General features: G+C 39.0%; 1 protein-coding gene across 5 annotated transcripts in view; it reads left to right on the forward strand.

Moving 5' to 3' along the window:
• The window catches only part of sorcs2 (sortilin-related VPS10 domain containing receptor 2), a 375,253-nt gene that overhangs the window by 263,147 nt on the left and 87,637 nt on the right, over positions 1-24,469 (forward strand). For all 5 annotated transcript variants that reach the window (XM_087837752.1, XM_087837753.1, XM_087837754.1 and 2 more), the window contains one exon: positions 23,549-23,713. In XM_087837752.1, the coding sequence (XP_087693878.1) occupies positions 23,549-23,713 (165 nt within the window). The remainder of the gene's footprint in view (positions 1-23,548; positions 23,714-24,469) is intronic.

Genomic DNA, 24,469 nt, shown 5'->3' on the forward strand with positions numbered 1-24,469 from the left:
GCCTTTTTATTTCAGCCTGAATTTCAGATTTGAACAGAAACTGAAACGCATGCTGCAAACGCTCCAGTGATCCAATATATAAAGTAAATCTTATTATTTACTAATATGAAGAAAGCTATTCTGCTTTACATTATTCGTTTTCTTTTCAGCACATTCAATTAAAAAAAAAAAAAAAAAACATTTTTACACTATTTATGTCAAGTGATTTGTCTTTGCAACATGTCCTGGACTACACTGGTGTTCTCTGTCTGTCCTTACACACTGTTGGAACCTCACAAGATGTTTTGACAGATGATAATTACCATTGACCAACACACTGCTTATACTACTAGGGCTGTGCGATATCACCAGGATCTCATATCCCGATATAAGATATTTCACATCCCGATAACGATATATATTCCAAAATAGTGCATTTTCTGTAAATTCTGTAAATCTCAGGAAACTCGACTTGTGTGAAGTGTTTTTAGCTGAGCGTCGTGTGTTTTGAAACTATATATTTTTAGATATAAGTTGCAACAGCCACCAGTTTGTTTGTGAGTATTTATTACATGGCATACCGCAGGGGAAAGCCTGTTCTAACGTTGGAGTCTAAGGTTTATTTTGAGAACCTAACAATTAAAATTAATTCAACGAAAAAATTCTAAAGCTCTTCTTTGGATGTTGAGGTATGAACATTCAGCCCGGTACCCAGTGCAATCAGAAGGGAAACAGGGAGATTGCTGCCAGAGTGATCAGGGCCAAGAATTTAAGCTTGGTAACAAGCGCTGCTTGATGTGAGCATTGTACTGCTACTGCTTACGTAAAGCAGATTTAGGGGAAAGGGCATTGTGATGTTTCCTTTTTAAGTGCTTAAGTTAGGTTTAGTTGGGTTATTAAGTGTTTATTAAGAAAAAAGGAGAATTGAAAGGAGGAGAGAAAAGTGAAAGCATGGAAAGCAATGATAGTAAAATATCTGGGGCACTTCCTGGAATAAAGTGTTCAGTGGATGCCTTGTACTTCTTAGTGCACTGTTCCCCTTGTGTTTCAGCTGTCTAAAGGGGGTAAATCACATAAAATAATTGTCTTGATTCTGCTGTGAAATCTCTTATTTTCTCTTGTAAAAAACAGTTCTTGTCAAATTTCCCAAAACACTGTCAATTAAATACTCCATATCTGTTCAAATCAATTATCTCCACCACGCAAGTGCCCTGCAACACTGTTGTGAAATAATTGAGCTAATGGGTTTTTGTTCCCACGCATATGGTATCAAACCTCTCTCCAGCAATTAAGATCATTATCCGCCCTTGTGTTCTTGTTTAAGCACATTTCGGGTCCATTTCGCTAACTCACGGGTTGAGATCAGATTGAATTTAAAGCTCAAAACCTACTGTGTACTTTCAACCCTGTTAAAACACATCAGGTGACCACAAGAGCACTCCACTTATTGAGAGCTGTGGCCATTTCATCCTGAGAGCTCTTATAGCATGGATAATTGACCTTGTGGTAGAAAAGAGCAATTTGTACTTTAAGTAGCTGAGATATTGTTGAAGTTCTTACAAAATGAACTGCTTTGGAAAACCTTCAGCCACTGCAATTTAACCGTTTAGAAAAACAAGGTATTTATTACTAAAAACTCACACACCTGCTTATTTTTGTTTTGTTTTTTTTGCTTTGCTTTCAAATTTATGCAGAGAACACAGTTGACCGAACTTATGCTTCATCTTAGAATGTAGCAATAAATGATGGATGGTAATAGAAATATGATGCAAATATGGATAATTCACGATACCAGCCTCCTCAGCAGGGAATGTTTGCATATTTAGTGGTTTACCAAGGGCTCTTTCTGTGGAGGAGTGCCCACTGGTGTGTGGTGACTTTTACAGAAATACAAGCAGAAACTACCCCCCTCCCCCCACTCTCTTTACACACACACACACACAAAGAAAAAAATAGGAAAGAAACCAAAAATAAATGCAGCGTCTTTCAGTCTTCAACAGGACAAATTGAACCAGATTTAATGACACCACACTGAAAATGTCTTGAGTTGTATTATTAAGAAATACTATTACTATTCTTCAAACTCTACTTTTTTATTCCCTTGAGATCCAGAAGGTCTTTTCTGCCCAACGTAGCAGTGATGATCTCTGAGCGATGTCACTCCCAGCTTCACCATCTGACTTCTGCAGCAAATGAAACAACAACAACCCATCATCACCTTCTCAACCTCCTAATCCAGACTTTTTAAGTCTCTAAAATCAAACCCGCTCACCAGTCGATATCACCACCAAAAGACACCTATAAGTAGGCATCAATATATTATGTGACATGAGAGCTGGATTTTCAGTGGACTTCTGTCACCATCCACAATGGTGCAGTTGGAGTCTGTGTGATGAGAGGCATTGGAGATCAGCACAACAGTGACCTGATCAGCCTTTATGTTGGAAAGCACAAGAAAGGACGGATCCAGCCGGTTAGCAGCAACTGAAAGTAAAGTGTCCATTACTGAGGTGAGGGGAAAAAAGAACAATAAATAGAAAATTATACTATATGACTGCAAATATATCTGGGTAGCCAACAAAGATAAAGTCTATGTTTAGGAAACACTGGGGTACACATAGACTACCTTGAGTCCTTGTTGGTAGGTGTTTATGAATGGCTGTAATAACTTGGCTTCTGTAACAGTCTCCCAGGTTTTTAACTAACCATGCATTCAAGAGTTTTCAAAAGGGCCACACCTTATACACGTCTAAACCTGAACATAACTGTCATCCAGTTCCGAGGAAAGTTATTTAGGTCTTGGCAAACGTGTACGAAAATGATATTCAGAATATTCCGAAGTCATTGTTGTGTTACTTCATTTACCACTGTGTTGACTGTTATTCCACTCTGTGCTGTACATTGCCATGTTGTGATTTACTGACCCTGCTTTCACCAAGCTAGACTTCTCTTGTGTGTCCAGCACCAGGAATATATGTATGCCAGTCAGAGTGATGCCCCCTGTCACTGGTGATAAGTGGTAATTGAATTTTGCCAGGCGAAGCTGTCAGGGCAGGTCTGGCAGACTAGTGTGTGTGTGCCGCGTGAGAGGGTCTTGGCAGCATAATGTTTTTAATTGTGTCGGTCAGGGCAGTGCAGAGGTCCGTCTGCTGTAACCTATCGGCTGTCTCTCGGTCTTTCGGCTTCCATTCATCTCCCTTCATCTTTGTAACTGAATCTTTTCTGCTTCTCTAGCATCAATCAAGCTAATTAGCAAATTAATCTTGAGGTCGGCATCAAAGTTCACTTGACTATAAAAAGAAGTGATCTGCCCACAGAGAGTGATCATTAAACTTTAGTTCTCCTGAGCCCTGCTAGGGTTTATAGCTAGAGATTTACCAAGTGTGGCTAATAAGCGTGTTGTCGCAATTGCAAACATGTGCCAATTGGAGTGAAAATGTCTGTGGGTGATCTACTGACAATGTGCTAAATTATAAAAGATGCAAATTTATTACAGCAATGACCACAGAACAGAAATATCTACATGCTGAATTCAAAGAAAATTGAAAGAAATTTATTGATTACAACGTGTACATGCTTTGCCTTTGCACCCTCACCAAAAAGGCATAAATATTCTGTAGAGCTTGCATAACTTAACGTCAGCATTCAAGAATACAATGAATCGAGAACACGTCATCAAGTCTCAGGTAGTTACATCTCTTCTCTATGGTCTTTATAACAAGTTTTTCTTAATCTTCATATTACTACCTGATAGTCACTTTCCAAAGTTGTGCTGCTCTGCTTTTAGTCTTCTGAGTATTTTCTACTGCTGCCACCACGAGGTTGCAAGGTCAAGGCAACCCTTTCTGTTGTTTTCTCGGTGAGTGTCTCTAACCCTCTGTTCTGGACACAATCCTAAGTGTTTGTGGCAGTTCCAGGCGGTGATGGTTAGCCAGTTGACCTCAGTGGTGCAGCAGCTGACAAACTGGCCACTTTTAATGTCAATACCCCAAAGTGACTTGGTAACTTTTTCCTCCCCTTCATACAGCTCTCGGTTATGTTGTGCATTAAAAGTGTTTGCTTTTAATGCACCTGGGGCATTTCTTGTTTTTCATGTGTCCCTCAACAGCAACATAATCCTTAACCCCTCAGGCACAATGATATTGTATCTTACATCCCTGTTATGAAACCAAAGTAAGACAGGTCTACCAACGTCTACCGCAGTCAGTCACGTCAACAAACACAAGAGTAAATAACCACTTTGCAATAATGACTTAGTTCACACTGTTATTGCCATGATCCCTTTGATTCATTATGTTCTTATTTAATATATTTAAATTTGATTTTTAAATGTTTTTTCTCCATAGTTTAGATATTTTAGTTATGTATTTTTATTTTTTGAATTTATTTATGATTATCTTATTATTCGTGTTCCTTTGTTTCATGTTTAGTGCAGTGGCAAGTGGTTAGTTTTATGAAAAGGCGAGCAGAGAGTATTACCTAACCATTACTTAACCAAAATAAATTAAAGTAAAATAAAATACAGTCTTGGTAGCCAAAGATGTATAAAGCCTGGCAATCCTCCTGGCACTTAACAGCGTACACTATGTTACTCTATCATTGTGCAAATGTACTGTTTATAAGATTTGGGGAAACCTGCAGTCAGCTGAGACTGAAGAAGTCACTTGGATGAGTGACGAAACGTTTCTCCCACAAAACGCTACGTCCAGATGAACAGAATCAACTTTTGGAGATTTACTTTCCTGGAAGAATGCATCAAGACTAGTTAGTCTACTTTTGTGCTTATATTTGACTTATGTTGCGTCATTGAATAGAATGCTGTGTCACAACTATTGTACTATAATGCTGCAAATTAGGTAGTGTGTGATCAATGACAGTAGCTCATTTCAAAAGTAAGTTGGAAAATTTAACACTGCTGCCTGGAAGCAAACATCAATAACATGTTGTTGAAATATATATATGGCCATTTTTCTTTAGAGAAAATGCAAAGTAGATGCATTTTAAGTTCATAAGGCAATGTTTTCACGTTATCATTTTAATATTAGTAAATAAAGGGAGCAATTTCACAGTTTAACCTGGTGGAGATGTCCGGCTTTAAGTTGTCTCTCAGCTAAAGTCTTGAGTCTCCAGGACTTACATTAACACATCCTACAAAAATTACTACAGAAAACTGTTTTCAAAACTAACTTTTCAAGACGAACCAACTGAAACTGGAAATGAGATGCCCTCTTTCAATCTTGTCACAGCTCTTGTTGTTCGCAAATGATTGCAGTAATGAAAAATAGAGAGCAGAATTATTTCTTGTGGCTGCATTACTTTTGATGATGAGGTTGTGGGGTTTGTTTTCAGCATCGCTGGAATTAAACAGGAGGGAATTTGCTCAGAGTGGCTCAGTGGTTTTGCAAAGTCACCTGACAGCCAGAAGGTTGAATTTAATGCCTGGCTGAGGCAGAGTGTGAAAGTGTTTGTCTGTTTATGCATTTGTGTGATAGACATAGAAGCTTTTCATGCCACCTTTTGCCGAAAGTGTCCTGGGACAGGCTCTAGTCTGAACCTTGAGCAGATTACAGCAGTTTTTTTTAGATTGTATTAATTGATCATAGAAAAACTGTTTTTATCAGTGTGGTTTTAAACAGAAATTCTAGCAAACATTCCACAATACTAGAAATAGGAAGCAAGAAAATGGTTAAATGACTGAGTTGATCATTTTCTATCTATAGCGGTGCCAAAGAGTCCAGTTATACTACCAGTTATATAGTTACTTATATGGAAACAATCAAAACTGTTGAATGGCTTGATGGTTGAAAAGCAGCAAACAGTAATGTAATAGTTATAATCTGCTCTGAATGTTTTCAAAGTTTAAAACATGTATATTGTATTTCTGCCTGCAGTATGAACTCATATGATATTGTATTTTGAGCAGAGAAACAGCTAAATCTGACATTTTATTCAATGTACTCAAGGATTTAATTAAACCATATGGAAATGATTTATTCAGCATGCGAAAAGCATCGTTTTAGCCAGGTCTGCTTTGCCAAGTGCTTTGGCTGCTCTGTGTAATAGTTTCTAACAAAGCAGTGGCTCAGAAATTATTATAAGTTCACTTCTTATGTTCGGACAGGTCACCAGTCTGTTGCAGGGCTAACACACAGAGACAGACGACCATTCGCACTCACACACACACACACACACACACCTATAGGCAATTTGGATTGATTAATTAACCTATCCCCACTAACTGCAAGTCTTTGGACTGTACGAGGAAGCCGGAGTACCCAGAAAGAACCCATGCAAACACGGGCAGAGCATGCTGTGCGGCAACAGTGCTAACCACCGTGCCACCATGCTGCTACTTCAATGCAATAAAATAATAAATAAAACTTGTGAATGGCACCAATTTATTGGGGCTCATAACTGGAGTATCTATAGGAATGAGGGGCAGTGGCTGGCAGCATTGTATAATAACCTTACTCTCAATACCAAACAAATCAAAACGTCATCATGGAGGCACAGAGTTACCCAACCCCTCTCCACATCAACTTATGATGGAGTCATATCTCTGAGGGTCTTTGGTTAGCTAATATAACATCTGTGGTGGAAAAGGCTCAGCACCGCCTCATATTCTTGATGGTTGTAAGGAAGAATAAACTGGAAGAGAGGTTTCGGGTGACCTTTTTACCCCGTTACAGTTGAGAGTGTGCTGACATGTTTCATTCCATTGAAATTCAGAATACACTTTATTATTTTACTTTTTTATTCAATAAAATTTTATTATTATTGACATATAAGGCTCTACATGGACAGTTCCCTGCTTATATAGCAGAGCTTCTGAGACCTTATTCATGCAGCCTGTTTCTGATTTTCTAACCAGGGTCTCCTAACTGACTGTCGCTCTGATTGTGTGGCTTGTGAGGCTGTAGCATCCAAACTGTGGAACAGCCTTCCTCAATCAATCAGGTGATTCTGTTATTTTAAACAGTTTTAAACATCTGCTGAAAACTTATTTTAATAGGTTAGCTTTCCCTTAATCTTTCACCTTTATTTACTTTATTTTGCTTGTCTGGCCAAAAATACCAATGACCATTCACTTGATTCATCTTCTGCTTTATATTATCCATCTCACGCCCACCCTCATGGCCAATTTAGAATCGCAAAATAACCTTTAGAAGTGAGAGGAAACCAAGGCAGCTGCAGAAAACCACACTACTGCATCTGTCCATAATTATCACTGAAAATGTTTTTCAGTTACTTCTGTTTGAAAAAGAAGTTCTTTTGGTGAGATTCAGATGTTGCAGCCCTTCTCTGTATCAGTTTACACAAGCAACCAGCATTCAATTCACTTATTTTGTGTGACCAACCATGAGAACACACTCAGTCATAATTAAAGTACTTAATTGGACTTTAATAATACAATACTACAATTGTATTGTTGTACAATAATACAATAATACTTCAACTTAACAAAACAGACTTGTTTAGCATTTTATCATATTAAATGTAAACTTAGTTCAATTAACTTTGGCCATTTGAATCAGTTGTAATGATCAGTTATATTTTTTTGTTTCCATATACTGACAATCACATATCTCCTGCCTATAAATATTTTCTCATTTTGAGGTCATTGTCTTCTATTTATTCCTGTGGCAATATAATATTATTTCCCTGTGCCAGACTAGAGTTGTCATGGAGATGAATACATGTAGTGCTATGAAAAAGTATTTTGCCCCTCTCCTGATATTTTAGTATTTTCTTGAGTATTTGTCACGTCTTTCAGATTATCGAACAAATGTTATCATTAGACAAAGATTAGTCAATACAAAATGCAGTTTTTAAATAATGATTTCATTTATTATTCATTTGTTATTAATAAAAAATCCAGACCTACCTGGCCCAATGTGAAAAAGTAATGTGGAACAAGTGGAACACGTAGTTGTTACATTTTGGGCTAAATCCCATAGGGCCAATTCTTGTAAAATAGCTTCTAATATTACAATTTGTTTGATGATATGAAATATTTAAAGTGTAACAAAAATGCAAAAAATAAAGAAGTCAGGAAAATAATTTTGTCAGGACTCTGCGTGTGTAGGTGGTTGGCATCTGAATGGCAGTCATCAGTAACGGAAGTCTTTCAGGTGTGGAATACAGTGAAGACCTCTCTCTCTCACAGCTTCAGGCAGGAAGGATTTTTTTTTTCACTTTATGTAATTAAGTCTAGAATAATTGCTCAGAGGTTCCTCTCCTCCCTCTCGCTCTCTTTTCTTCTTTTTACTTGACAGAGGAATGTAATTAAAAAAGGAGAGAGAGCTTTCCCGAGGTTTGATCATTGTCTCCAACTTCTAATGGAGAGCTTAGACCTGCTGTCTATCATCAACAGTGAGTCAGGGAGAAGAAGGCGATACTGGGAGAACACTAAAGGTACACGGATCCAAAAGTGAGGAGGAAAATGACATAGAAAGACAGGAAACAGCTGAGGTAAAAAGAGCATCATGCAGTCAGAGAAAATGTAAAAAGAAGAGAAATGTAATGGCGCTGAGACAATGGTGTTTTCAAATCAGTTAAAATTTCTAACAATGAATGACTTTTCAAGTTAGGCTTCTGTTTTTCACTCTGATGTAGTCTGAAGTGAGTTTCTGAAGAAAAATGATAAATGTCAGGGATTTTCCTCAATCTGTCAATGCAGAACTTGTTCTTTGATAACTGATCGATAAAGAATGAGTAAACCATTATAAAGCAATTAGTCATGTTTGAAATCCTTTATGAAGGGGGACTTTTTGCAAATTGAAGGAATAAATGTATCCATGCAGGTTATATAATATATATCCTCAACAACTCCCCTTAGTATCACTGTCATCGGACAGAAGTGAGCTTCACTGACTCATCAACTCATATCAGACTGCTTTCATTAAGTTGTACAGCTCACTCCAGAGTAAATACACATGGACACCAGCTGAGGTAAACAACAGGCTGACGTCCTACACTCATTACAGATGAAGGTCGCCAGAGTTGTTTGTAGTACAGCAGCCAGTGCTGCTAGGATTGTCTTCAATTGGGAGAACTAAGAAAACGAAATTCATATGACTGGAATCTGCAATCTCCTGCCATCTGTTGATGAGATTTTACACAGCCTACCTATAATTTGACCAAATGGAAATGTCTTGTATGTTGTCTACAAAACCTTGAATGATATTATATTGGTCTTTAGTGGGGATTTGAAGGATGTGAAACTACTGTTTCCATGCCCAACACTGAAGTTTCTCTCTTGCTTTAAGATTCAGTTGCTGGAGTCAGCCTACTTAAATGTTTTTTAGATAATGTGTGTTCACTTCAGAGCTGTACAAAGACAAAGGCAAATATAGATCCTGCATTCTGAGACAATGATGGCTATGAGGATGTCTTTGTCTATTGTTTTGGAAAACTATGTTTTTTAATATAGCCAAACTATAGATTCACACCTATTATGCATCTAATTTGTTGGTAAATTTTCAGACATATTCATACTAGCAAACATAGCTGGACTGGCCATCGGGCATACCGGCCCGATGGTGATTTTTCGTTTTTATGGGCCGATGATTTTTTTTATTTTTTTTTTAAATTTATTTTTATAACAGTATAAAGAATGAAAGGTGATGGATTGGCCAGATGCTGGCAGATGTGTAAAAATAACTCAGTTGTTTGGTGGCTATGGCGGAGCTGCCACAAGAGGCCAGGTGGATGAGGGAAAGGTGAGGCAGGAGGAGGAGAGACCCGAGGCGGCTGCCGGTCCGAGTGTCAGGTGAACTGAACTTCAGGTAAGAAGTTATGACCTGCAGTCTATCTGGGTCAGATATAAACCAAGTTTAGGTGGAGTTTATTTTCGTTATGCTGACCTTTTACCGTCAGTTACAATAACTTGTACTGCGTACCAGCTAGCATGACGGAGTTTCTACAGCTGGGTGGGTGCTATGTTACTGATAGTGAACTTTATTTTATTGATAAGTTTAGTTATTAGATTTGCCAACCGTCCCCTAAAAAACAGAATCGTCCCGCATTCAGAGAAAATATTACGCGTTTCATATTAAGCTGAAAATGAACACAGTTTGTCCCGTACTTCAGCTACAATGGAAAAAGACACAAAGCTGGAGTTTTTCTGTCTTTACGCTGTCAGCTGTCTCTTCTCTCATTCAATCGTGAAACTGATCAATGATCAGCTGATCGGCTTTTCTCTATTGCTTGTTTATCGCCCACTTTGCGCCAGAAAGAGGAAACCAGCGGCTGTCGCGCTAAACAACAGCTGTTTAAGCTTGATCAGCTGTTGTTAGAATTTATTTAATATTAATTTCTAGTATCAGCTGATGTTTGCTGGAGCCACAGCTGTAAAACCTGCTGGTCATGATGTCAGTTTGGTTATCTGGTGAGAGGGAAACATGAAGATGAAACCAGGAGATGTCCTTACTGAATCATCAGAGCTGAGCAGGTGATGGAGAAACAGGTTTACCTTTTAGGTGACATGAAAGAGTTGAAGGGAAGTTATGAACAGTTTCTGAGAGACAAATAACACTAGGATCCTTTTTGTGTAGCTGACAGCTGGTAACTGTGCAGGGGTGGGTCTAGCAAGGCTTTGCCAGGGGGGCAGGTGGGGCATTAACAGGGAGAGGGGGGCACAAAGAAATACTTTTCTTTCTTATTCTCATTTAAAATATTTAGCTTTTATTAAATAATTATCTGAATCTTACAACCAAAGTTTTTATCTGATGTACAACGTATAGAAATCATACATATACCATCAAAACAGTGTACATCACTGTCACAACAGAGTTTGTTTTCATTCAAAGGCTTTATGATTTTTCCTATAATACCTGGTGGGCCAGTCTATAGTCAAAATGCCCGGGCCGATTTTTTGTCCCAGTCCAGCCCTGCTAGCAAAAGCTGCTGTAGAACAGAAAAAAGAAAAAAACAAAATCACACAAAAAGGGAGAAGAGTATATCAAGGCCTATGTCAGTCCCAATCTCTGTGCTCTGGGAGGCTTCAAATAGAGGGAGAAGCTACAGGGCTGAATCTGGGACAGGCAGTTACATGCCCCACACGAAACAAACCCACATCATTCTGCACTGTATCTACCCGTGTCAATCTCAGAGTTACCACACACATACTGGAATTGCCACTTTCTTTTTCATTTTAATTGTGAAATATTATTTACTGACATGACAACAAGCAAGCAAAGCTGAGCAATCAAAAAAATGTATCTTTGACAGCCATTTCAAACAATCTTTTTAAAAGGGTTAGAGGTAGGATTACACCTGGTTCTGCATGAAAATTACATCTCACGTTATGTCAGTTTAAACTTTTGGTGTGCATGCCCCGTTCATTTCACACAGTTTGCACATAATTAAATAGACAGTATTAAAAAGTATAAACAGTGGTTATTTAGGCCAGCAGTGGATCAAATGTTTTCTTAGGTGGGCACACTGATAAAGTACACATTGATCAAATCAAATAGAAACATAGTTTTAACTGTGTTAAAATCCATGAATTTTGGTATATATGACAGTAAGCTTGTTTCTAAAACTTTTTTTTTTAAATATTTTTATATATTAATGCATGTCTGCATCAGTGAATGAATAGAGAGAAATATACATAAATTATGAGCAAATGTGGGTTAAATGGCAAAGGACTGGTTATTACATAGCACCTTTCTACTCTATTGGAGCAGTAAGATTGATTTATACAACATGGCTGATTTACCCCATTCATACAAGCGCTTTTTTCATTGTCTAAGTGCTTTCATTCATATACATTCATATTTCAAAGAACCTGTAAACCTGTTTGAGACCGTTTTGTCCAGCTAACTCAAAGCAAAACTCGGAGTAAATGGACTGATTCTTATATAACGCTTTTCTACTCTCCCAGAGCATTCAAAGTGCTGTATACAACATGCCTCATTCACACCCACTCATACAATGTACAGAAGGAACTGTACTTAAGTGCAATCTAAGCATTCACACTCCAGTGGATGCATCGGAGAGCAACTTGGGGTTAGTATCTTGCCCAAGAATACTTGACATGCAGACTGGGGAAGCCAAGGATCGAACCACCAACCTTCCAGTCAGTAGCTGATCTGCTCTACCACCTGAGCCACAGCCACCCCATAAGTAAAATCACAAAATCATAAATCAACTCCCCATAAGTAGTAAAATCAGTATTGACCTGCATCATGAATCTGACAGACTGGGAATCCACAGTGTTGGACAGCAGCTTCAGACGGTAGTCCATGTTCTTGTCTGACCCACCAATACTGTGAGTTGGTGGGTCAGCACTCTAACTGGAACCTGCAGCAACAGGTTCAAGTGTCTGTATGCTGAACTCACAAGGACTAGCATTACAAACTGGAGCATTCGACAGTAGACTTTAAGTACATTTACATGATGAGAAAATCAATGAATATAAATCTGATGACTCTTTTACTAATTATCACCAGTGTTCAGGTCATCACTGGAAAGAAATTACTATAGTACACTTTACTTGTTCCACACACCAATGCACATCCCTGCATTGGACAGAGGACAGACATACAAAACCAACAACACAACACAGCTGAAAGAGCCCAAGAAGACTTCAAAGTGATCGCCACAGTTATTCTGCTCTTGAATTATGTACAGAGAGAAATGGAGGCTACAGTGTTCCCAGCATGACTACTCATTACTATCTTTGTTAGCTGCTGAAGAGTAGGCCAAGCTGCTTGGCTAGTGTTAGCATACACTTAACTTTAACATCATTCTGGGTTCTTGGATAGCTTTGCATTAGCTTGAGACTGTACAGATGTTTTTGCACAATAAAAATAAAAGTAATGTTCATCTCCACTCCACTTAAAAGATGTAGACTGTTGCACCACTGTCCTCCCTCCAGCACATGAACTGAAAAGGACTGAAGATAGGGCTAGTGTGCAGCAAAAACACGTTATATTACTGAGTTACTAAAAAATGTATTGTGATTAAAGTGATGCATTACTTACTAATACATTACTTTAATCACATTATTTGTCATTGTATTAAAAAAAACTTGGGTGTGTTTCCTGTCACATTTACAGCCCCTGCCAGCCTCTCAATATTATTTTTTCAGTGCATTAGGTTGTAAAGTTTGGTATAAAGAATATGCATTTGAACTTCATGCTCTCAACTACTGGTCCTCTCAGACTGGTGATTTTCCACACCCTCAGTGTGTGAGTGTGTGTGTGTGTGAGTGTGTGTGAGTGTGTGTGTGTTTTCATCTGAACTCAAGCCAAGATGTGGGACTTTGCTGAAACTGGTCACCTCCATTGTAACACAAATGCAGCTGCCTGGGAGGAAGCTAATGGACTGTCGGACTGTCACACTGTCGCAAAGCTGGCCAAAAAACACACTGCCAGACCTCTCACACCTCTATCTCTGACACCTCTGACAATGTGTTGTTCATGTTTGGCTTTCTGATTCCCCATTCTAACCACTTCTCACCTCACCTTAGAGAAGTGCAGTGACAAAAATGCTGGAAAGAGTCAGGACTGGCTTCTGAGCAAGAGGCTTTTGCTAAGTCTTTAAATTTAAAACTGATTGTACTTCGAATGAATATTGAAGTGATACAATATCCATTCAACATTATGGATTAACCTGCTTGAGGACTGATTGAAAATATTGACAAAGTTGAAACCACACTTGAAACTAGTGGAATTACCACAGTGGAAGATATTATAAAAGTGAATATAAGACCAAATAGTATCATAAAAATCGTTTTTGCCCCTCTAACTCAATAAGAAATGTCATAGTTTTTATTGGGTTTAGACAGAAGTGGAGTTTGAAGCTACAATCTTGACCTCGGGCAAAACAGTCTCAACTCAAGGTCATTTCATAGCTTGTTGCTGAGTTACTGAGATTGGAGTCAAAAACAGTTTTTTTAAGGTAACATTGCTTTTTCAGTCTTCTAGAAAGTTAAAAATGTTTGAAATGATCAAATAGACATACAATACTCTCAAACTTTCAAACTACTCTAGGCTTTAAAATGAGCCTCTCATGTTCTTTGTCCTAATCCTCCACAAAAAGAACATTATTATAGGTATTCAGGCACTATATGCCTTGCTAATTCATTCAAATTAAATGGCTGTTTGGTCTTTATGCAAACCACTTCAGCAAGATGACCTTGATTTTACACTCTGTCCAAATAGCATGACTATATTTTGATATGACAAGAACTACCTGAAGAGGATTTGTTTCATTGGTGATATGAAACAATCCTGAAATACACTGCAAACAAATCTTAAACTAAGATGGTACAACAGAGATGTGCAGTACTTTAGGTAGGGCACGAGGGAGACTCATGTCATAAATAAAAAGTGGTTGTCTGATCAAAACTTCCATCCATCCTTGTTTAGTTTAATAACCACCACAAGGCTAAAGGGAAGGACTAACTGAGCATCTTCTGAAACTTGTTTTGCTGTCTGGTGATATCCTCTGGCCTCCCATGCTGCGTTCCCCTCCCAGGTCTTCCTAACAGACCGTGGCTCAGTAAGCTGTGGTCACATGGGGCCCTCTCTCCCAGTGGAAGCTAGAACTCAAGCAATTTATATATGTAATTGAGTGGAAAGGAACTGTAGCAGGAACTGCACTAGTATGCATGTGTATGGGTATGTTTATGTGTGTTGACCCAGATGTTAATAACAAAGAAACATTCTGATTTATAAGACTAGGTCCTCACTTATTAGGTTTATCTTCTTTTATATCTATCTGTCACTCATTGCTGAAATCTGGGAAGGTTCACTTACAGTTTTCCAAAACATGGCTACATGGCAGGCCATTGAATCTTTCCTACGAGTTCATAACAAAGTTACGAGAAACAAAAATGTATTGTGAATTATAGATAGCAGGCTGAATAGAAGGATAACAAGGCTACTGAAAGCTATTTTTGAGATAATTACCTTGAACATGGCGTGGAGTCTCTGTGCTGAATCTGCAAAAACAGATTCCTTCATTGATTTATTACTTTCACAACTGTGTACCTAACCTGTGGAAGAAACAAGAAAAAAAACAATAAATATAGAATAATATTTGCAAAATAACAATTCAAAAGGTATCCTTCATCGACTTCTCTCATTTTTTTGTGCACATGTACAGTAAGTACACAATTCATTTGCATAGGTGTGCATTTGTGCCGGTGTGCTTGTATCATGCAAAAGCTTTCTCCATTCCTCAAACTTTTCATCAGCCATATCAGCCTGCAGCCATAAAACCCTTCAGCTGTTCAAAGATGTGTCATGCAAAACAAATGCACAGTCTCATTTTTCTCTGGGCATAGACCTCCATGTTGTTCATGTTCCAACTGCACACCAGCACTCTTTTATAAGCTGTTTTAAGCTGCCAAGAAGATTGTGCCGTTTTATAATTGACAGCGGGAACTGATCATTGTTGACACACATCAGAGAGTATCAGCTCTATAATCTGAGCAACTGTGATCGAAAGATTATCAAACATCGCACAGATTACGCAAGCTCTTCCCAAAGCCACACTGGTGTTTAAGCCGTTTTGCAGATTAAAAAGAGCTGAGTTTTGTTCCTATAAGTCCCCTTAATGTGTCACACCCCAGCAGTCTCCAGAGCAGACACAGGAAGTTTAGAGTCTGCTTTTATCTGCCATGCACAATAGGAGCACTGTGCTTTGCTAAGCTTGAGCTATGACTCGGAGGAAATCGTTATGAAGGAAGAATGTATCAAAGTCCTTTGATTGTGGAGGATCATAACTTGTGCGAAAGGAATTGTCTGTCTGCCCTCCCCCAATCCTATTTTTGAAGCCTCACTGAAAAGTTCACCTTCTTATCTGTCAGTTGGTTAGTCAAGCTCAGTTTCAACTCTGTAAAGATTTTAAGGCATTCCTCCGAGCCTACACTTTGACAAGACTGCCACTTGTTGGTAAGTCAGGTTACTGCGCCATGAGGATGAGTGCATCAGTGGCACACTCATCTTTTACAAACTCCTACATTATTTTCTGTGGTTTCTGTGGTGAATAATAAAAGATAAAACAATTTTAAGATTCGTTTGAGCAATTTTGTCCCATTTTGAGTTTCCCAGGTTGAAACCCAATAAGGGAACAATGCATGAATATGGAGGGGTTACAAGATGTTTAAGTACCACATGAAATGCACAACTCACAATAGTGCATAGAATAGAAAAGGTTTATTTTTTTGGCTAAGGTTTTGAATTTAATTTTAAACTCCTTTCACCTAAGGTCTCAAAAAGACCCGTACAATCAAATGGAACTGCAAAGATTTCTGAAGTGATTTAGTAATACACTTTAAGCTTAGAAATATCTCAACTTTGAGTCCTCAGTGTGTAAATGGTAATGGTGAATGGACTTGTTCTTATATAGCGCTTTTCTACTCTGAGCACTCAAAGCGCTGTGTGTGTCTCCTACTAGATTTCAAAAACGCTCTCATTCTGTTTCTAGTCCCATGATGCAATTGAGCAGCATTTCCCCTCCTCAGCCTGACTACTAACAGCCAACACCTCCTGTGCAAACAGATACTTTCAGTTAAACAGTGCGTTTTCATTTAAATCTCTGATGACAAAAAAAAAAAAGAATCTGATGACATCAAGGTTAGTCAAAAGCTTCCACAGGCTTAGTAGTGGACATTGTGACAAAAACAAACAAGCAAGCAAACAAATTTGAAGACTGAATGAAAAGCATTTCATAAAAAACAAATAATTAAAAATACTATCTAAAAGTATAATTGTGTTTAGCTTCGTTGCATGATGATCTGTGTTTCACTGTTGCTAAAACTACAGAAACTGTCATGGTCCTGGGTCGGTGACCCAGCGCTTTGAGTTTATGATTATTATTTTCGAGTTTATTCTGATTTTGTATTAGTTCTTGGGGTTTGGTTGTCGTGTTTATTTTCCCTACCTGTGTCTCCCTCTGTGCTCTGTACGGGTCCTCGAGTTTTGTGTTGTAAAACAGTCTGTGTGTTTCCTGTTTTACTTTGTAGGTCTGTGTCTCGTTATGCCCATTAGTTCCAGCTGTGTCCCCTCCTGTGTGCCATTCCCTTGATTGCTGCTATGTGTATTTAGTGTCTGTGTCTTCCCCTACTCGGTGTCGTGTCGTTAACGTCTGTTCATCCTCTTACCTCTACTAGCTGTGTGTTCTGCTTCTATGTTCCTAGTGTTTAGTCTCCTGCTCCAGTTTAGTGTTTCTTTTCCAGTGTTTCAGTCCTTGGTTCCTCTGTTCAGACTTTTGTTTGTCTTTTGGTGAGTTTAGTTAGTACGAGGTTTTTCCCAGCAATAAAGCTGCGCTTTAAGTTTCACTTCCGTGTCTGAGTTCTGCATTTTGGGTCCACCACTCCTGCTTGCCTGCCTACCACAAAGCGATTCATGACAGAAACACTAAACTGGAGCAGGAGACTAAACACTAGGAACATAGAAGCAGAACACACAGCTAGTAGAGGTAAGAAGATGAACAGACGTTAACGACGCGACACCGAGTAGGGCACAGGTGTCGAACTCCAGGCCTCAAGGGCCGGTGTCCTGGAGGTTTTAGATGTGTCCTTGATCCAACACAGCTGATTTAAATAGCTAAATTACCTCTTCAACATGTCTTGATGTTCTCCAGAGGCCTGGTAATGAACTAATCATGTGATTCAGGTGTGTTGACCCAGGGTGAGATCTAAAACCTGCAGGACACCGGCCCTCGAGGCCTGGAGTTCGACGCCCCTGGAGTAGGGGAAGACACAGACACTAAATACACATAGCAGCAATCAAGGGAATGGCACACAGGAAGGGACACAGCTGGAACTAATGGGCATAACGAGACACAGACCTACAAAGTAAAACAGGAAACACACAGACTGTTTTACAACACAAAACTCGAGGACCCGTACAGAGCACAGAGGGAGACACAGGTAGGGAAAATAAACACGACAACCAAACCCCAAGAACTAATACAAAATCAGAATAAACTAGAAGTTAATAATCATTAACTCAAAGCGCTGGGTCACCGACCCAGGACCATGACAGAAACCTAGTTAAAAATGCAAACACATCAAGAACATGACCTTTGTGGTAGTACAGATTTTTATTGTTTATTTATTTGTAACTGTTTTTGGTTTTTGCTAAGCTTATAGTACTCAGTACCTCTGAGTAGCGAGTTTCAGGTTGTTTTTGGTGATGTTATGCAACTTCACCAACTGACACAATCATATTCATAAGATCCGGTACACCTTTATGCTTCTTTTTCAAGCATTTGTCATCTCACTGTACATTTGTCTCCATTTGTTCATATGATGTGTATATGTGAGGTGGGACTGTGTACGTGTGTGTCCTGAGGATGTTCAGTGTCTGTCTGAGCTCAACTAGGTTAAACCGAGTGACATCCTTTAAATGATGACATGTTGGCACAGGAGGGCTGACCGATTGATGGACCTGCCCCACAGGGACATGGGGCAAAACCACAGTGAGAAGTGTGTGCCAAAACAGCTGTCATCAGGCTTTATACCATAGAAGCCAAAAGACTTTGTAAACATGTAAATATGAGATTGGGAGCAGTGATGGTCATTTTGGTAGAAATTAAGGATAGTAATTGTTTGCTGACTTCCTACATCCACAGGGTGAACTTGAGCTTTTCAGTGGAGCTTTTCAGCTGTAAACAACAAATACACTGAGCAAATCCCAGGTCCAGATATAACCATGCTATGCTGACATTTTCTAAATTAAGTGTATTATAAGAAATAAAGTCTTCTTTCCTGCTGTGCTAACATCATCATTCTACTCCTCTTCCTTGTTGACCATGCTCTGCCTGCAAAACAAACACCAGGCTTTTAATTGACTGTGGTGCTAACGGAAGTTACACCCAACTCACACACAGTTCTCAAGTATCAACCCAGAAAGATGTGTTATTCTACACACACTCCTTAATTGAAGTCATGATGAGAATCCTAATAGGGATTGTGTGTGTGTGCATGTGTTTAGACATCTTTGTGGGGACCAACAGCCCTTAAGGGGACCAAAATCCCAGTCCCCTCAAGTTTTAGCGTCAGGTTTAAAATTAGGTTATGGTTATAGGTTTAGTCTCCAAAAGTTGATTCTGTTCATCTGGACCTAGTGTTTTTGTGGGAGAAAAGTTGAGCATGCATCAAGAAGTTATAGGTTTAGGGTAAGGGCTTTTGTGATATTGAAGCTGTTCTGATGACTATAAAAAGAAATGACAGATGAAGATTTGCCAGAATTGTGTTCAGAAAATAGGCATACATAATGCAAATCACTGAACATATTAAATATGGACAAAGAATAAAATAGCACAGTGTTAGTTTAGCTATAAAAGTAGTAATGATTTTTTTCTTTTTCTAGAAACGGACAGTATAAAAGATGGACATAGCCACTGGTTTTACACCAGCTTTGTGTTTCTTTAGATAAAAACAAAACAGAGGTTGGATTAAAGGATAATAAAAGAAAAGATCGACAGCAAGGACAAAGAGGAAATACTACTGGAGTAGATTTCTGTGAACATGAGCAATGCTCTTCTAGAAGCAAATATGTAACATGAAATTTCCAGGTTAAGCCCTACCTGCTTTGATAGGGAGACAGAAATCTCTCAAGTACTCTCTCAAGATTTTGTGTAATCACTGCCCTAAAGAGCTTTAAACTTGTACAGTATACTTTTTATTAAGTTTGCCTATGCCAAGAGGCACACTTATTACTATTCGTCGGATTTATTATTCTTATTCTTATTTTCCTTTTTCCGCCTGAAATTTTGCAGCGAAACTCGCCCCACAGTTTTGAGACAAGGTTCACATATGTTATATCATTTTGTGCGGCTGGATCTGGAATGGTGTACTATGACTTTTGGTGTTTATGACTTTTATAGTTTTTTAAATATTAATATTTTAGTGAAAATTTTCCTGCGCTTATGTGCCGCACAGTTTTGAGACAAGGGTTACATATGTTATATCATTTTGTGCGGCTGGGTCTGGACTAGTATGCTATGACTTTTGGTGTTTAGGACTTTTATATTTTTTAAAATATTTAGATTTTAGTGCAAATTTTGGCCCATTTCTAGGCCCATGAGAAAGATTCAACTTTTGGCCCCATAGGAACAGATTTCAAACTTCATTTGTGGTGTGTTGGCTCTCTAGTGGTATGTCAGGAGTGGTACTGTCTACCCGTATTTGGATTACCGTAATGAGGACAATATCAACGGTGCCACAGCGTCGCTGCTTTCAGGAACCATTGGAATTTTTAAGGTTGCTCGAACCATTGAATAGTTACGGTAACCGCAAGGGTGTATGCTTGGTGGAAAACTCCATATCCCACAATTCATAGCACGCCTCTACAGAGTCAAACAATGGCGGCCACCACTTCGTTTTGTCTTTTATTAGTATTTCTAGGTCACAAAATAAACTTTTAAGATATTTTCAGGTGAGAATGTAGGTGTGTAAACTTCAAATAGCTGCTTGTTTTATCAAGACAAGGCATATTAGCAACAGTTCTCTTACGTGTCTAGCTAGCGCCGCTAGCGACCCTTCGCTAAAAAGCACCCGGGCTTCGCTTACAGTGAGCTGGCTCTAACTCCTTTCACCTCCTCGATCGCTCGCAAACAGTCTGTGTCTCAGTGGACTTATTTTTCGTTTATATGGGCCGACGATGCTGGTCGATGTGGGAAAAATAACTGAGTTGTTTGGTGGTGGCTAACACGGAGCTACAACAGAGGGCAGCTAGCCACCGGTGTATGTCTCTTTCCCCTCCTATGCGGGAAAGAGACTAATGAGGCGGCGAGGCGGCCGCCGATCGACCGGTGGTGGCTAACACGGAGCTCAATCATGGATCAGGGAAACCGAAGGCAGGAGAAGCAGGCGGCTGCTGGTCAGACCGTGAGGTGAACTGAATTTCAGGTAAGAAGTTATGAACTGCACTCTATTTGGGTCAGATATAAACCGAGTTTAGGTGTAGTTTATTTTCGTTTTGCTGACTTTTTACAATCAGTTACAATCAGTTTTTACAATCGTACTGCGTGCTGGCTAGCACGATGGAGTTTCTATACAGTTGTGTGCGCTCTAAGTTACTGATGTTGAACTTTATGACAGCCTCCCCTGTCATTCTCTCGCCTGTTGAAACTTCAATCATGAAACTGATCAATGATCGTCTTTTCTCTCTTGTTTGTTTATCGTGCTAACCAACAGCAGCATGTTTAAGCTTGATCAGCTGTTGTTAGAATTCATTTGATTTTAATTTCTAGTATCAGCTGATGTTTGCTGGAGCCACAGCTGAAAAAAGGGCTGGTCCAAACCATGAGATGTCCTTACTGAATCATCAGAGCTGAACTGGTGAAGGAGAAACAGGTTTACCTTTTAGGTGACATGAATGACTTGAAGGAAAGTTATGAACTATTTCTGAGAGACAAATAACACCAAGCTCCTTTTTTGTGTAGCTGACAGCTGGTAACTGTGCAGGGGCGGATCTAGCAAAGCTTTTGCCAGGGGGCCAGGTAGGGCATTAACAGGGAAAGGGGGGCACAAAGATATACTTTTCTTTCTTACTCTCATATAAAATATTTAGCTTTTATTAAATAGTTATCTGAATCTTACAACCAAAGTTTGTATAACAATACACAAGATTGGCTGTAGACCATTGTTAATCATTCAGAACACTGTGTAAAAATAACAAAAAGTGAATGCAAAAGTGCATAAATATTTATTTTACGTGTTTGATGTGTGTGGCGGGGCGTGGTCTGCAGTGGCACTGCAGGGGAGGTGGACCCACCTGAGCGGCATCTGCAATCACGCCTCTCAGGCGTAAAGTCTGTGCTCTCTCGGCTGTTTTTTTTGGTGTGGTCGGGCTGTGAGATGAAAAGCTACAGCCGGCTGTGTGGGTACAGCAACCATGTGTGAAAAGTGGTCCATAACGTAATGCTTCAAAGCGTGTTCATGCAAACATTGTTGGGTCTGCCGTGGTGCAATGGGACTTCTGCTCATGAACCTCTGCGCACAGCGTCTGCAAATCGGGGCTGTATGAAGTCACCTCATCTTTACACAAAACTGTAAGCTGTCATCTGTGAGGCGTGAGCGGTGTTTATTTTTACCATAGTTCATGGTGGAGAATGGCTGCTCTGCTGAGTTTTGCTGTCTGTAGCCGTATGAATGGCAAACTACACTGATTAGCAGCGGCATAGGCACACTTAAAATTTCTTCTGAAATTTTCGCTTTCTAGTTTTATTTGATCTTTTTGGGGGTTTTTTGGCTTCCTGCTGAAAAAAACCCATCCTTCCTGCTGTTTTTTGTTTTCTGGCGATTTAAAGGAACCATTCGATTTCTGAGTTTAGGTCTAGTTGTCAAAGCATCAAGTGTGTGGATGCTCTCCAGCAGGTGTGACTGATTTTTGACCAAAGAGATCGATGGACTGGTTATTCAAAAATTAATAAAAGTATCTTCTGTAACACAAGGCGCTGAAAGAAATCCAGATCAGGCAGATAACCCATAAGTTTCTTGGCCTACTGGGACACTGAAGTGAACATTATTAAAACTGTACTTTCCCTGCTTTGATGAGCCAAACATGCTGTGTAAGAGGCATATTGCATCCAGGTTTGTGTAATAAATTTACCCAAGGATAAGCATACAAATATGAAGCTTTTCCTTTCTAATACTAAAGTACTGAACTCCCTCTAGAAGGAGCTACTGTAACCTTTGAAAACACTATTAAATATACAATTGAATACAAATTGCTTTCGGCAATGTTGGATATTAAGGTTCTTTTGGAAGTGAAGGAGGAATATAGGCATTAAAAAGGGATTTTTTTTTTCTCTTTCTTTGTACGTGGGCAAAAGCATGCAGTCTTAAAATAAGAATTAAAAGCATTTGCAGTACCTTGACAATTTCCTTTGAGTTGATTTATTTGCTTGCTCAATTGTTTCTGCCCACACATAATACTTATTTTTTTAAATAGCCATTACATGTTGAATATCCTTGTCATTAAAATTATATCTCTGGTTTGCATCCATTAATCTTTGCTGAAACATTTGTTAAGTAACATTACAGCTATCAGCAAGTTACTTTATTGCATTTCTCTGACTGAGGACACTTTTTATAAGGAGTTGCTGTAAACAACCAAAAACCCTCATGGGATAGCTTCCCACCTCTCACGCACTGTTAATGAACATGACTGGTTCATTAGTTCCTATCGATTTCCCCTATTGGGACACTTATTGCAAGTGTCTGGGACATAATTGTGATTGGTGGGTTGGCAGTTCCTGGTGTCCCCTGTATTTAATGTTTTCACTTTATGAGCTATAAAAGTCTGAATAGATAATCAATAGAGTGTTGCCATGGTTTAAGCCGCCTGTAAGGTTGATGGAAAGTTTTTCTGTCCCAGAGGATGGCCTTGAATGAATGTGCATGCATGGCAGTGAATGCATTCATATTTATCAGGTTTTCAGTGCATACAGGTGAATTAACATGGACAAGTACTGATATGAGGAGGATATTTTCAACAGACTGCTGACTTGGCACCAAATATGTTGCAGGATGCTTTGGACCGTATCACCTGTGACCTTTTTTTTTCTTCTTCGCTGTTCTCTCTATCATCTCTTACAGGTAATTCTGGTGGGTTCCTCTATAAATGAACGAGATCAAATGCTGTTTATCAGCACAGATGAAGGTTCCTCCTTCCAGCGGCAGTCCATCGACTTCACACCTGACACGCTCATCTTCCACCCCAAGGAAGAAGACAAGCTGCTGGCCTATTGCAAGGAGGGCAGGGTGGGTTGTAGACACAAACATAAAAGAAATTGTTGATTCTGTAGCTGAAATAAATGCACAAGGAGTTATCGTTGGTGTTACGTTACCAAATCTTTTGTGGTGCAGCAGTGCATTATATCTCAAGATTTACGACTAAACTCAGAAAAAAAACGTCATATGTTGTTTTTTCATACCACAGTAATGCTGTTCTGTAATTCTTGAATTAAAGTGAAATGAATTAAACAATAACCATATCCAAACACAGTGACGATATAGTGTAGTCACACTTGGCTTCTAGTTGGAAACCCTTTGGCAAGTTCTAAGAAGAAATAAAAACGTATATCATAAAACAATGTTTTTAATTATAAATAACCCACAAATCTATTTGTATATAGAAATCTGAATGTAAAACTTTTGCTTTAAATTGTATTTTTAAGGTAAAAGTTTAAATATGTATATTTATTACGTTGCTGTCAGATCTTGCACTGACTTTTCTCAGCAAACATCTAATGGCTGCAGTTATCCCTGTTTCTTGTGCACCTCTCCCTACCCCACTCATCCTTTCCAATTTTCCATACATTCTATGCAGCACTCAGCGAATGACTAGACATTCAGCAATGACCTTATGGGGCTTACTGTCCTTGTGGATGGGCCAGTGAAGGTCATCTGGACAATTGTCAAGTCAGCAGCCTCGAATGTAGTTGCTTGACTAGACTGAGATACACACATAATTTACTCAAATTTAGAAGGAAATATTAAGTCAAGATAATCCATTAT

Source organism: Neolamprologus brichardi, chromosome 3, assembly GCF_056152115.1.
Source record: "Neolamprologus brichardi isolate AB-2024 chromosome 3, ASM5615211v1, whole genome shotgun sequence".
NCBI classification, from domain to species: Eukaryota; Metazoa; Chordata; class Actinopteri; order Cichliformes; family Cichlidae; genus Neolamprologus; species Neolamprologus brichardi.